General features: G+C 42.3%; 1 protein-coding gene across 3 annotated transcripts in view; it reads right to left on the bottom strand.

The window, feature by feature from the left end:
• The window catches only part of LOC124719094 (guanine nucleotide-binding protein subunit alpha-11-like), a 110665-nt gene that overhangs the window by 11764 nt on the left and 82635 nt on the right, over window positions 1-16266 (bottom strand). For 2 of the 3 annotated variants that reach the window (XM_047244785.1, XM_047244786.1), the window contains one exon: window positions 8066-8219. The exons of the other annotated variant lie outside the window; for it this stretch is intronic. In XM_047244785.1, coding sequence (XP_047100741.1) covers window positions 8066-8219 — 154 coding nt within the window. The remainder of the gene's footprint in view (window positions 1-8065; window positions 8220-16266) is intronic. 3 annotated transcript variants of the gene reach the window in all.

Genomic DNA, 16266 nt, shown 5'->3' with positions numbered 1-16266 from the left:
TTAAAGCATTCATGTGCAATGGCTATTCAGAAAGTAACTTCCATTTTCATGTTTTTTGTTGACCTTGCAAACAATATTAATAGTAACTTTGGACTTTTTACAGATGATGCAGTTATCTGCATGAAGTACCATCTGAGAAAACTGCAATAATATTTCAGAGTGGTGAAAAGCTTGGCAACTTGCATTAATTGTTCAGAAATGTGAAATTTGGCATTATATAAAACAAAATGATGTAGTATCCTGTGACTACAATATCAATGAGTCACAATTGGAATCCATCAACTCATGTAAATGCTTGAGTATAACAGTATATGTTGTTGTTGTGGTCTTCAGTCCTGAGACTGGTTTGATGCAGCTCTCCATGCTACTCTATCCTGTGCAAGCTTTTTCATCTCCCAGTACCTACTGCAACCTACATCCTTCTGAATCTGCTTAGTGTATTCATCTCTTGGTCTCCCTCTACGATTTTTACCCTCCACACTGCCCTCCAATACTAAATTGGTGATCCCTTGATGCCTCAGAACATGTCCTACCAACCGAAACCTTCTTCTGGTCAAGTTGTGCCACAAACTTCTCTTGTCCCCAATCCTATTCAATACTTCCTCATTAGTTACGTGATCTACCCATCTAATCTTCAGCATTCTTCTGTAGCACCACATTTCGAAAGCTTCTATTCTCTTCTTGTCCAAACTATTTATCGTCCATGTTTCACTTCCATACATGGCTACACTCCATATGAATACTTTCAGAAATGACTTCCTGACACTTAAATCAATACTGGATGTTAACAAATTTCTCTTCTTCAGAAACGCTTTCCTTGCCATTGCCAGCCTACATTTTATATCCTCTCTACTTCGACCATCATCAGTTATTTTGCTCCCCAAATAGCAAAACTCCTTTACTACTTTAAGCGCCTCATTTCCTAATCTAATTCCCTCAGCATCACCCGACTTAATTAGACTACATTCCATTATCCTTGTTTTGCTTTTGTTGATGTTCATCTTATATCCTCCTTTCAAGACACTGTCCATTCCATTCAACTGCTCTTCCAAGTCCTTTGCTGTCTCTGACAGAATTACAATGTCATCGGCGAACCTCAAAGTTTTTATTTCTTCTCCATGAATTTTAATGCCTACTCCGAATTTTTCTTTTGTTTCCTTTACTGCTTGCTCAATATACAGATTGAACAACATCGGGGAGAGGCTAAAACCCTGTCTTACTCCCTTCCCAACCACTGCTTCCCTTTCATGTCCCTCGACTCTTATAACTGCCATCTGGCTTCTGTACAAATTGTAAATAGCATTTCGCTCCCTGTATTTTACCCCTGCCACCTTTAGAATTTGAAAGAGAGTATTCCAGTCAACATTGTCAAAAGCTTTCTCTAAGTCTACAAATGCTAGAAACGCAGGTTTGCCTTTCCTTAATCTTTCTTCTAAGATAAGTCGTAAGGTCAGTATTGCCTCACGTGTTCCAGTGTTTCTACGGAATCCAAACTGATCTTCCCCGAGGTTGGCTTCTACTAGTTTTTCCATTCGTCTGTAAAGAATTCATGTTAGTATTTTGCAGCTGTGACTTATTAAGCTGATAGTTCGGTAATTTTCACATCTGTCAACACCTGCTTTCTTTGGGATTGGAATTATTATATTCTTCTTGAAGTCTGAGGGTATTTCGCCTGTTTCATACATCTTGCTCACCAGACGGTAGAGTTTTGTCAGGACTGGCTCTCCCACGGCCGTCAGTAGTTCCAATGGAATATTGTCTACTCCTGTGGCCTTGTTTCGACTCAGGTCTTTCAGTGCTCTGTCAAACTCTTCACGCAGTATCGTGTCTCCCATTTCATCTTCATCTACATCCTCTTCCATTTCCATAATATTGTCCTCAAGTACATTGCCCTTGTATAGACCCTCTATATACTCCTTCCACCTTTCTGCTTTCCCTTCTTTGCTTAGAACTGGGTTTCCATCTGAGCTCTTGATATTCATACAAGTCATTCTCTTATCTCCAAAGGTCTCTTTAATTTTCCTGTAGGCGGTATCTATCTTACCCCTAGTGAGATAGGCCTCTACATCCTTACATTTGTCCTCCAGCCATCTCTGCTTAGCCATTTTGCACTTCCTGTCGATCTCATTTTTGAGACGTTTGTATTCCTTTTTGCCTGTTTCACTTACTGCATTTTTATATTTTCTCCTTTCATCAATTAAATTCAATATTTCTTCTATTACCCAAGGATTTCTGCTAGCCCTCGTCTTTTTACCTACTTGATCCTCTGCTGCCTTCACTACTTCATCCCTCAAAGCTACCCATTCTTCTTCTACTGTATTTATTTCCCCCATTCCTGTCAATTGCTCCCTTATGCTCTCCCTGAATCTCTGTACAACCTCTGGTTCTTTTAGTTTATCCAGGTCCCATCTCCTTAAATTCCCACCTTTTTGCAGTTTCTTCAGTTTTAATCTACAGGTCATAACCAATAGAGTGTGGTCAGAGTTCACATCTGCCCCTGGAAATGTCTTACAATTTAAAACCTGGTTCCTAAATCTCTGTCTTACCATTATATAATCTATCTGATACCTTTTAGTATCTCCAGGGTTCTTCCATGTATACAACCTTCTTTCATGATTCTTAAACCAAGTGTTAGTTATGATTATGTTGTGCTCTGTGCAAAATTCTACCAGGCGGCTTCCTCTTTCATTTCTGTCCCCCAATCCATATTCACCTACAGTGTTTCCTTCTCTCCCTTTTCCTACACTCGAATTCCAGTCACCCATGACTATTAAATTTTCGTCTCCCTTCACAATCTGAATAATTTCTTTTATTTCATCATACATTTCTTCAATTTCTTCATCATCTGCAGAGCTAGTTGGCATATAAACTTGTACTACTGTAGTAGGTGTGGGCTTCGTATCTATCTTGGCCACAATAATGCATTCACTGTGCTGTTTGTAGTAGCTTACCCGCATTCCTATTTTCCTATTCATTATTAAACCTACTCCTGCATTCCCCCTATTTGATTTTGTGTTTATAACCCTGTAGTCACCTGACCAGAAGTCTTGTTCCTCCTGCCACCGAACTTCACTAATTCCCACTATATCTAACTTCAACCTATCCATTTCCCTTTTTAAATGTTCTAACCTACCTGCCCGATTAAGGGATCTGACATTCCACGCTCCGATCCGTAGAACGCCAGTTTTCTTTCTCCTGATAACGACATCCTCTTGAGTAGTCCCCGCCCGGAGATCCGAATGGGGGACTATTTTACCTCCGGAATATTTTACCCAAGAGGACGCCATCATCATGTAATCATACAGTAAAGCTGCATGCCCTCGGTAAAAATTACAGCTGTAGTTTCCCCTTGCTTTCAGCCGTTCGCAGTACCAGCACAGCAAGGCCGTTTTGGTTATTGTTACAAGGCCAGATCAGTCAATCATCCAGACTGTTGCCCTTGCAACTACTGAAAAGGCTGCTGCCCCTCTTCAGGAACCACACGTTTGTCTGGCCTCTCAACAGATACCCCTCCGTTGTGGTTGCACCTACGGTACGGCTATCTGTATCGCTGAGGCACGCAAGCCTCCCCACCAACGGCAAGGTCCATGGTTCATGGGGGGGAGGATAACAGTATATGGGTATATGAAATGGGAAGATTAACAGTATAGGACAAGATAGACTGCTACTTACCATAATGAAGACACATCAAGTTGCAGATAGGCATGATTAAAAGCTTTTGGCCATAGCCTTCATCAGTAAACACACACACACACACACACACACACACACACACACACACACACAATGGGGATGAGATGATTGGACATAGGGGGTGGAAAATGGTGGGTGGAGGGTGTGGAGACAGTATGTTACTGTAGGTTGAGACTAGGATAATTACTGGAGCAGAGAATGTGTTGTAAGGACAACTTCCATCTGTGCAGTTCAGAAAAGCTGGTGGTGGAGGGAAGGATCCAGATGGCTCCGGTAGTGAAGCAGTCATTGAAATCAAGTGTGTTACGTTCAGCTGCATATTGAGCCACAGGCTGATCTACAGAGTTCGCCAGAAAAATGTATACACATTTTTAAGGAACAAAAAGTATTACTTATGTGTTTATTTTACATTTAATAATTGATTACACATGTTGTACAACCTTCAGTTTAGGACATGGTTAGCTTAAATGTTCAAAATTTTCACTGTTGGTGGCTATACATGTAACAGAACAATGAGCGGTTGCTACAACTACATCAGTCAATGTTACAGCAGAGATCGCTGCACATGTTGCTGTAATCTGCTGGAAAATTTCCTCCAGCATGCATGGCTTACATCGATAGACATTATCTTTCACAGTTCCCCACAATTAAAAGTCCATAGGTGTTAGTTCTGATGACTGTGGAGAGAACTCAATGGGCCCTCTTTGTCCAATCCAACGCCCGGGGAAATTGTCATCCAGGGAAGATCGTACAGCTAGGTGGTAGTGTGGTGGTGCCCCTCCAGTTGGTAGAAGACCTCTTCATCAGTTCCATAAAGTGCATGTATACATTGCAAAATTGATGTGCGTAACATTTCCAGGTACATTTATCCAGTAACAGTAGCATGAAAGAAAAAGGGTCCTACTAAGCCCCTAGATGATAGTCCTAATCACATATCCACCTCTAATACATTGACAGCTTTATCCACATAAACATGCAGATTTTCCAGAGCCCAGTACACACTGTTATACTGATTCACGGTTCCATTAAGTTTAAATTGTGCCTCGCCACTCGCCACTACCTTCAACACAAATTGCTCGTCACCAGTTACCATTTGCTGATACCATTCACAAAACTGCATTTGGTGACCAGGATTGTCATCATTAATAGCGTGCAGTAAATGTGGAATGTAAACTTTCCTTTTTGCAGCTTTCAGAATTCTTCGTACTCTTGTACTGCTAACCCCCACTTCAAATGCACATTGCCTAGCAGACTTCTGTTAAGAATTAACAAACATTTCCGCCACAAGTGCCAACGAAGCTGGACTTGTAGCTGTACACTGTCTTCCTGATCTTCCTTTGTGAATATCATAAATCATTCCATGCAATTCAAACTCGTCAGTGACGTATTTAATTATTAGGCGGGTTGGCAGTTCTGTTTCAAACTCCCTCCTCCATTGATGTTGCACATCAACGGCATTATCAGACTTGAAAAACCACTTCACAATACATTTTTGTTGCTTCAGTGTCAAGTGTGCTCCAGCCATCTTGTTTCTCAATAACGAGATGAAAGTACTAACATCTGTAGAGCCAAAGACCATGTTACAATACACTCACAACTCAAATCAAATGACAATATCGATATCTCGATAGAGCCCGACAAAGAGTGAATACATTTTCCTGGCGGACTCTGTGTTTTGCTCTTGGGCACAGTTTGGTGCCAGTTCATCCTGGTGGGCAGCTGTTTCGTAGTCATACCAATATAAAAAGCTGTAAAGTGATTGCAGCAAAGCTGGTAAATAACATGTTTGCTTTCACAGGTGGGTAGAATAAACCTGTGACAGGACTAGAATAGAAAGTGCTGGGTGGGTGGATTGGACAGGCTTTCTACTTGGGTCTTCCACGGGGGTACGATCCTTGTGGCAGGGGGTCACGATTGGGAGTGGCACAGGGATACTGTTGAGGTTGGGTGGGTGACGGAATATGACTTTAGGAGGGGTTAGAAGTATCTCGGGTAGGATGTCCCTCGTTTCAGGCATGTCGAAGGTAATCAAAGCCCTGGTGAAGGATGTGGTTCAGTTGTTCCAGTCTGGGGTTGTACTGGGTCATGAAGGGGACACTCCTTAGTGGCTGGTTTTTGAGAGTGGTGGGAGGATTGGGGTTGTGAGGAGAAAAGGCACAGGATATCTGCTTGCAGGCTAGGTCTGTGGGATAGTGCCTGTTTGTGAAGCCCTTGATAAGATCCTCAGCATACTGAGCAAGAGAGTTTTTGTCACTGCACATATGCCGTTCCTGGGTATCCAGGCTATATGGGAAGGATTTTTTGGTCTGAAAGGGATGAAAGCTGTCAAAATGCAGGTACTGGGCAGATACTGTTGGCGACTGGCGGGTTTAATGAGGACCGAGGTCCGGATGGAGCTGTCAGAGAGGAGGAGAGCAACATCTGAGATGGTAGCACACTGGGTTGAGGAGGACCACATCAAGTAGATGGGAGAGAAGGTGTTGAGGTTGTGAAGGAACAAAGATAAGGTATCTCGGTCCAGGGTCCGGATCGTGAAGATATCACAGTGAACCTGGATCATATTGCGAAAGTCTCCTCTATATGGCCCAGGAAAAGGTTGACATAGGAAGGTACCAAATCTATGGAACACCCACAGGCACTCGCATGGCACTACCTGGGCCATCTGGATCCTTCCCTCCACCACCAGCTTTTCCGAACTGTGCACATGAGAGTTATCCTTACGACACATTTTCTGCTATCGTAATTATCCTGGCCTCAACCTACAGTAACATACTGTCCCCACACCCTCCACCCAACAGTTTCCACCCCTATGTCCTATCACTCCTCCCCATTCTCAGCTCCCATCCTGTACATTTGCAGCCCTGTGTCAATGCATCCACCTATCTTTTCCTGCTCTTCAAATTTTTAGTACCTCTTTTCCCCACCAACCTGCCCCACAACCTCCGGACACTGCACCTGTTGGAGTCTAGTCCCTGCACACTCCACTAGACAGTGTTCATCTCTCTCCCCACCCGTACACTTCTACCCCTTCCCCATGCCCTTCCCTTTCCTCTTCCTCACCATATCCAGATTGCTGCTTGCATCCCATGTCATGTTGCATTCCAGTCCGATGTCTACATCTACATTTATACTCCGAAAGCCACCCAATGGTGTGCGGTGGAGAGCACTTTACATGCCACTGTCATTACCTCCCTTTCCTGTTCCAGTCGTGAATGGTTCGCGGGAAGAACGTCTACTGGAAAGCCTCTGTACGTGCTCGAATCTCTCTAATTTTACATTCGTGATCTCCTCTGGAGGTATAAGTAGGGGGAAGCAATATATTTGATACCTCATCCAGAAACACACCCTCTCGAAACCTGGACAGCCAGCTACACCGCGATGCAGAGCGCCTCTCTTGCAGAGTCTGCCACTCGAGTTTGCTAAACATCTCCGTAACGCTATCACACTTACCAAATAACCCTGGGATGAACACGCTACTCTTCTTCGGATCTTCTCTATTTCCTCTGTCAACCTGACCTGGTATGGATCCCACACTGATGAGCAATACTCAAGTATAGGTCAAACAAGTGTTTTGTAAGCCACCTCCTTTGTTGATGGACTACATTTTCTAAGGACTCTCCCAATGAATCTCAACCTGGCACCCATCTTACCAACAATTAATTTTATATGATCATTCCACTTCAAATCATTCTGTACGCATACTCCCAGATACTTTACAGAAGTAACTGCTACCAGTGCTCGTTCCGCTATCATATAATCGTACAATAAACGATCCTGGAGTTGGCGGTCATTTGTGTGCTGAAAGCTACATGTAAGTGTCTTTTAATCGTGCCTGTCTGCAACTTGACGTGCCTTCCTTATGGTAAGTAGAAATCTATCTTTTCCTACATTGTTGATACTCCTACCTGTTGTTTCCATTGTTTGAAATGGAAAGATTACATAGATACTGTTGTAGGTAAAGGAGGTCACAGACTTTGGTTCATTGGTAGAATACTAAGGAAATGCAACCAGAGATCGCTTTCAAAATGCTTATACAACCCATCATAGAGTATTGTTCAAATGTGTGAGAGACTCTTACGAAATAGGACAGGGTGTGGTGTGGCAGAATGGTACAAGACAGCAAAGTGATAAAACTAATACATACAATGGGAAACAAAGACAAATGAGAAAACTTTTGATGTAGAACCCTTTTATCAGTTATATCAAAAATATTTGAATGAGTTTGTTCACAGAAGATCATTCCATTTCTGATTCCAGAAACTTACAGACATGAAATTTTTAAAAAAGTGTGGTATATGGATGTTAGCTACTTATTTATCCACATACCTGTGTACAATAAAAGTGATACATTGTCTTCTAGTCAGGTACTTACCAGTGAACTCTGGGAAGTAATTGCACAGATCATATTTCATTATCTTCTCATCAAAAATGTCTATTTTGTTCAGAAAGACAATGACAGAAGCGTATCTGAATGCCGAGCAGGTGAGCAGCACACTGAATAGCGCCAGGCTCACACTGAGACGATTCTATTTTGGAGAAACATTGCAGTTAGTATGATTATATGATTTAATTGGGTAGATAAAAAAAATCTGCTCCCCCAACAGCCAGAAGGAGAACACACGTATAAAAGGTATCACAGTTTGAGAGCTTCCGAAGCCACCAATTTCCCCTTCTAGCAGAAAGGTTGAAGAGGAAGGAAGAGGGGTGAAGGAAAAAGAACTGGTGGGGTTTAGGAAAAGACTAAAGTTTGGGAAAGTTACCCAGAACCCTGAGTCAGGGGAGACTTACTGGACAGGATGAGAAGGAAAGACTGATAAAAATGATTATTGTATGTTTTTCAGTATCAGCAGCTAGCTTCTCAAATACCTGTTACAGTTGTCTGATGAGCCAAAACATTATGAACACTTGCGTGCTAGTGCACTGGTCTACCTTTGGAATACAATGCGCCAACAATGCTATGTGGCCTGGATTTGACACATCCTCAGTAGTTTTCCTGAGTGTTGTAGTACATCTACATACATACCTGCAAGCCACTGTATAGTGCATGGCAGACTCTGTACCACTACTAGTCATTTCCTTTCCAGTTCTACTCACAGACAGATCAAAGGAAAAACAACTGTCTGTATGCCTCAGTACGAGTGCCGGTTTATTGTATCTTACCTCCGTGGTCCTTACGCGAAATGTATATTTACTTCCTTTAATCTGACCTGAGGAAGACCCTAGACCCTTGGGCGATATTCGAGAATAGGTTGCACCAGTGTCCTACAAGTGGTCTCCTTTAAAGATGAACCACACTTTCCTAAAATTCTCCCAATAAACTAAAGTCAACCATTTACCTTCCCTATCATAATGCTTGTTCCATTTCATATCACTTTGTAATGTTATTCCCAGAAATGTAAACTATGTGACTCTGTCCTATCAGAGCACTACTAACACTGGACCTGAGCATTATGGATTTGTCTTTCCTACTCGTCCACATTAACTTACATTTTTCAACATTTAGAGCCAGCTGCCATTCAACACACCAATTAGAAATTTTGTCTAAGTCATCTTGCATCATCCTGCAGTCACTCATCTTCAGCATCTACCTGTACACCACAGTATCATCAGCAAACAACTGCAGATTGCTTCTCACCCTGTTCACCAGATCATTTATGTATAAAGAAAATAATAGTAGTCCTATCATGGTGAACTCCTGATGATACCCTTGTCTCTGATGAGCAAGTGCCATTGAGAGCAATGTATTGGGTCCTGTTACTTCATATGTCTCCTAGCCACTCACATATCTGGGGACCTATTCTGTATGCTCATATCTTCATTAACCACCTGCAATGGGGCACTATATCAAATGCTTTCCGGATATCTAGGAATATGGAAACTGCCTGTTGCCCTTCATCTATAGTTCACAGCGTATCATGTGAGAAAAGGGCAAGCTGAGTGTCACACAAGCAATGCTTTCTAAAATTGTGCTGATTCGTGGACATAAACTTTTGGCCTCTAGGTAATTTATTATATGTGAACTCAGAATATGTTCAAGAATTCTGCAACAAATTGATGTTAAGGATATTGATCTTATATACAGGAGTCTCCTAACAACTGTTTATCTGCTCTTTCTAGCAGAAACACTGTCGTAGCCTCCTCAACTGATTTATTAACTTCAGTAATTGTAGTCACTATGATGTCTACGTATAGGTCATGTAGCTCTTATAAATTAATTATAGGCTGGTGTTTTGTGGAAGTGGTGTTGGCACCTGTAGTGACTCAAACACCAGCAGCCAGGACCACAGCTCAGCAACCAAAATCAGGCCATTTACCGACCAATATGCTACCAGCTCATCGGCATTAGAAGACGTGACTTCCACAACCGGCACTTCTGCACGAGGGATGTCACGTAGACCCCCGTTGCGTGAGTGACTGACCTACCTATTACACTACACAGTACTGTCAGCCCCACTCCAGACATTTTGATGCAGCCTCAATACAGGGGAGGGGGCTTTCACGACAGTCAGCAGATGGAAGTGGGATTCAAACTGGGCACGACCAGCCTGTCAGCAAGTCGTGACAGCTGGGCTGCCTGACGATGCAGAGTTCGTGTCGGTCATAGATGTATCTGTAACTCTGCCTCTGCCGTGCCACGAATCTGCAACCACTGCCCGAGTGTCCAATCTGGGCCCAGGGATATGGCCTACTGCCACAACGCTACCCCACAGCCATCAGCTACCATCCACCTGCACACTGTTGTAGTGAGACCACTGCTACCATCCACAGGAATCGCCTGTGTCAGCACACCTGAACCAGTGTTCTGGGGTCCAAATCACCTCCAATTACCTACAGTCTGCCAGTTACAGATATGATGAACTGTGCCTGTTTGTGACCATCAATAAAGTGAAACTTCCTGGCAGATTAAAACTGCGTGCCGGACCGAGACTCGAACTCGGGACCTTTGCCTTTAGTGGGCAAGTGCTCTACCAACTGAGCTACCCAAGCACGACTCACGCCCATTCTCACAGCTTTACTTCTGCCTGTACCTCATCTCCTACCTTCCTTCTCAGTCCAGCACACAGTTTTAATCTGCCAGGAAGTTTCATATCAGCGCACACCACTGTAGAGTGAAAATCTCATTCTGGAAACATCCCCCAGTCTGTGGCTAAGCCATGTCTACGCAATATCCTTTCTTTCAGGAGTGACAGTTCTGCAAGATTCACATGAGAGCTTCCATTAAGTTTGGAAGGTAGGAGGTGAGGTACTAGCAGAAGTAAAGCTGTGAGGATGGGGCTTGAGTCGTGTTTGGGTAGATCAGTTGGTAGAGCACTTGCCCGTGAAAGGCAAAGGTCCCGAGTTCGAGTCTCGGTCCGACACACAGTTTTAATCTGCCAGGAAGTTTCATATCAGCGCACACTATACTGCAGAGTGAAAATCTCATCAATAAAGTGTTCTGTCAACTGATTGGCTGCCTTCTTCACCCACTCAGTCACCAACCTCCAGCAGAGAACCCTCGATCACTCCTATGCTCCAGTAAAAGCTGGTTTGATGAACCCTCTGCCAGATACTCAATTGTGAATTGCAGACATGGGCTACGGATGCTGACCGAACACCACCTTATCCAGGAACAGACGTGTCTGGATTTTAGTTTCTAACTTTTATGTTAATCCTAAGAGCAGTTTTGCCTCTTCTGCCAGTTCTGTCATACCAATGATATTAATCTCCACCTTCACTGTTATTGAGGACTTCACTCTAACCATGACAAGGGATAGTTACATGGTACTGTTACCCAGGCCAGGGATCCATGCCTTTTTTGTGATGTTGTTGTTAATCTCCCTTCTTCTTCCACACCATTTGTGAAATCGTACCCTGAGCTTGAGACCAGCTCACTTAGTTGTTAAATAAATTGCCACAAATGCCATGATCTTACAGCAGAAAGATTCTTTACAATGTTCATTACTTCTGAACTGGGGAGAAACAGAAACACCTCACAAGAAAGCTGATGAGATAAACAGAACAAATTACATTAAGTAATTGCAAGTAAGATTTATTGAAAATCTTCTACATAAACACAACAGTGTACTGGATGGTGGTCCATATTATGCAGTTCAAGGAAATAAAGCTCCTAACCTTATTTCCAGCAAAGAATATTTACTATTGTAGTTGAGAATAGAAAATTAGTATGAATGTGGTTCAATGAATCAATTGCTAGGGACTTAAGTATGATTTGCAGAGTAGCCAGCAGCTGTAGATGTAAATGTAGATGAGAGTAACAGTATCTCAATCACAGATCTCACAACCAAGTGAGAACTGCTAGAAGTTGTCATGGCAAACAAATATAGGCTTCTTCACACTGTGGAAATGATTTTAAAAGAAAAGGGATTTTCTTTTGTACCTTACTTCCCCACCACTGAGAACTAAATTTAGTTGAACTGCTAAGGATTGTAATTAAACAAAAAAGGGTGAGCAAAAAAGTCAGCAAACTCACATTAAAATCTTGAAGAGAGTTGCACAAAACAGAATAACTGCTAAGGATGTGCAAAAGAGAGTGTACATGTTAAAGATGCTGAAAGACGCACACTGTGATATTTAAACAGAGCAGTAACTTGAAAAAGCTGTAATTCAAGTTCAATTCTTGAAAGCAGTAATGATGAATGTGACCAACAACTGATGCTGTCCCTCTTTTCATACACAACACAATCTATTAATACACACGTTCACTGGCATATTGCTTTCCATAAATCCAGTGATTAAAGAGTATCTTCAGAGATGAGGAACAACAAAGCAAGTTATACATTAATAGACAGAGGCAGCCACTGAAATATTCTTCAGTAAAGTTTATTAACAACAAATTATGACTAGTGCTCATCTACCTGCATTGGCACAAATGAGAATTACTTCTACTTTACATTGTGTATATACACTACCTTAACAACTGCTGCTTCACTGGCATTTGCATAGTAATTGCAAGAAAAATAATTTTATATACATATATTAGGCCTACAGGAAAATTAATATATTAAAAAGCCATTTCTTTTTCTATGCAATTCTGACAAAGACAGTCAATCATGGTGACTGATAAATAGCTTTCTTTGATTTAGTCCACAAATTATAACACCTTCTAAACCTTTCATGCTAATTAATGCCATGGAAGCATGGTCTTTTCCAAATGTATTTCTCACCAAAAAGTGATTCTGGTAGCTGCAGTCAGAGATTTTTGTTAATCTTGTTAATCCCGCCTTCTGCATTCATCAATTGATATTTCCATTGAAACTTTCATCCCCTACTACATACTTCTTTATTTCCAACCAAGAAGTCAAATTCCAATTTTCATAGCTGTAGCTTTCAAAATACTTTAGTAGCTCTTTAATAATCATTTACTTAAAAAAAGAAGACAAAAAAGCACTTTCATTCACTGTTTTACCCACTTAGGAGCCGAATTTCCAAAAACCCTGAAACACATGGTTTTTGTTTTTGTCTGAGAAACAAATACCAATCTTTGTAGATATAGTTTCAAAATTGCCTTATTAGTGACATATTTTCAAACAAACCTTTCATCCCCTATTTATTAGTAGTGGCATTTCAAAAAGTCCTTTCTTAAACAATGGCTACAGTATAAGATCAACACCAAATTTCAAGTTTCTATCCTTAGCAGTTTGGGCTGGCTCATGATGTGTCAGCGGATCAATCAGGACAGTTCCTTTTATACACTGATGGAAAAAAACTGCAGCAACAAAAAGAATGTAGTGTAATGAAATTTCAGATACACATTTGTTAAGGCAACATATTTAAGTGATTAACATCACAAGATCACAGGTTAACGTAAGTGTGAGATAAACCACAAAATGCTAATACATTAAAAACTTGTGTAACTGGCAAAATGTTGAATGAAGCATGGAAACATGGACACATTGTGTTGTACAGGTGCCGGTTGTCAGTTTGTGAGGTGGAGTCCCATGCCTGTTGCATTTGGTCAGTCAATACAGGGACAGTTAATGCTGTTTGTGGATGATGCTAGAGTTGTTGTCCAATGATGTACCGTATGTGCTCGACTGGAGACAGATCTGGTGATCGACCAGGCCGAGGCAATATGTTGACACTCTGAAGAGCATATTGGGTTTCAGCAGCAGTATATGGGCAAGAGTTATCCTGAAACTTCCTGGCAGATTAAAACTGTGTGCCGGACCGAGACTCGAACTCGGGACCTTTGCCTTTCGCGGGCAAGTGCTGTACCGACTGAACTACCTGAGCTGCTCGGGTAGCTCAGGTGGTAGAGCACTTGCCCGCTAAAGGCAAAGGTCCCAAGTTTGAGTCTCGGTCGGGCACACAGTTTTAATCTGCCAGGAAGTTTCATATCAGCGCACACTCCGCTGCAGAGTGAAAATCTCATTCTGGAAGAGTTATCCTGTTGGAAAACACTCCCTGGACTGTTGTTGACAAATGGCAGCACACCAGGTCGAATCGCCAAACTGATGCACAAAGCCGGCCGCGGTGGCCGTGCGGTTCTGGCGCTGCAGTCCGGAACCGCGGGACTGCTACGGTCGCAGGTTCGAATCCTGCCTCGGGCATGGGTGTGTGTGATGTCCTTAGGTTAGTTAGGTTTAAGTAGTTCTAAGTTCTAGGGGACTTATGACCTAAGATGTTGAGTCCCATAGTGCTAAGAGCCATTTGAACGATTTTTTTTTTATGCACAAATCTGCACTCAGGGTGCATCGGATAACCGTGAGAGGGCTCTCGTCATACAAAATTGCGCTGCAGACTGTAACTCCAGGTGTAGATCCAGTGTGTTTAGCATGCAGTCAGGCTGGTTGCAGACCCTCAACTGGCCTTCTTCTAACTGACATATAGCCATCACTGGCAGCGAGGCAGAGTCAGCTTTTTAACAGGCTTGCAACCTGCCCTCCAATCAGCTCTTGCTTGACACCACTGAAGTCACAAATAGTAGTGGTTTGGGGTCAGTGGAATACTTGCTACCGGGTATCTGCCTCAGAGCTGTCCATGAAGTAACTGATTTGTAATAGTTCATTGTGTCACTGTGAAGCCAGCTGCTGCTTAAATTGCCATTGCAGATTCAGTTTGATATTCCAGAGCCATGTGCTGAACACAATCGTCTTCCTTCTCATTAGCGCCACATGGCTATGTGGAGTGTGGTGTTCTTGCAACCGTGCATTACCGTGACCACCAATGCCACCAATTGTATACGGTCGCTACATTCCTGCGAAGGCTTTCTGCAATATCACAGAAGGAACATCCAGCTTCTTGTAGTCCTACTGCAGATGTTGACAGTGGCATCTTTGTTACCTTAGAGGCATTCTTGACAAACATCAATTCATCATGTCCAATCTAATAGGCAATTAACACTCATGACCATTACAGCATGTATTTAAAGCACACCTGATCTACATCCTACTACTAGTGCTAATCTTATGCGACTGGTTTGAAATTAGAATAGGTATCATCTTTTGGATGTAGAAACATTTTCTTTATTTCTCACAACCCCTTGTTAGTGTTGCAGTTTTTTTTCCATTGGTGGATATTGGGCCTACTGAAAAATAACATATTACAGAGCAGTTTCTCTTTCTATGCAATTCTAACAAAGCCAATGTGTCATGGTGACTGTTAAATAGCTGTATTTGATTTAGTTCACAAATTGCAACACCTTCTAAACCTTCTGGTGATTTTGTAGCTGCAGTTGGAGCTTTTTGTTAATCCTGCCTTCTTGTGGTGATGTGTCTATAAGAAAACTATCATTCCCCAACACTTGTTTCTTTATTTCTAATGAAGAGTCAAATACCAAATTTCATACACATAACTTTAAAAATGCTTTAGTAGTTCTTTAATAATCATTTCCTTAACAGTGTGTCTAACACGCAGTCAGGCTGGTTGCAGGTCCTCAACTTGCCTCCTTCACTGTTTCACCCACTTAGGGGTTGAATTTCCAAAAATGCCGAAATACGTACTTCTTTTTTTTAATTTCTGTCAGAGAAACCAAACACCGGTCTTTGTAGTTCTGGCTTCAAAATTGCCTTCACAACAACATATTCTCAAAAAACCTTTCATTCCTTGTTTAGGAGAAGAATTTTGGACAATCCCTTCTTACATGATGCCTACAGTATACAGTTAATACCCTCTCCAGATTTCAAATGTCTATCCGTAGCAGCTTGGGCTGGGCAATAATGAATGGGTAGACCACTCAGAACAGTTCCTTATATAGAGAGAGATATTAGCTGAGTGCTTGCTGCTTCGCTCGTGTAGATTTTATGATCTGAACAGACGTTTTTGTTTTCTTTAACTGATTTGTATGTTTTTATGCCAATTGCTCACGTGTCACAGTTCATCTCTGTGTAATCACACGTTACTCCACTGAGCTCCACATCTGTACCGGCCACCACGACAGAATTCTGTGGAGACTGCCGTAGCCGAGTGTGCCCCCCACCCAGAGCCAGACACTGTGTTTCTTCACCTGGCAGAGTGCTGACAGTGTGGCTCCATTCTGCTACCGTCTGCTCGGTGAGGTGACGCCGAGGGAGTTGGCTGCGTCTTTGAAGGCCACGTGCTGAGGTCAGCACCCTCTCCCTACTCCAATCCCTG

Source organism: Schistocerca piceifrons, chromosome 10 (genome assembly GCF_021461385.2).
Source record: "Schistocerca piceifrons isolate TAMUIC-IGC-003096 chromosome 10, iqSchPice1.1, whole genome shotgun sequence".
Classification (NCBI taxonomy): Eukaryota; Metazoa; Arthropoda; class Insecta; order Orthoptera; family Acrididae; genus Schistocerca; species Schistocerca piceifrons.
This window is presented reverse-complemented; position numbering and strand designations above follow the sequence as displayed.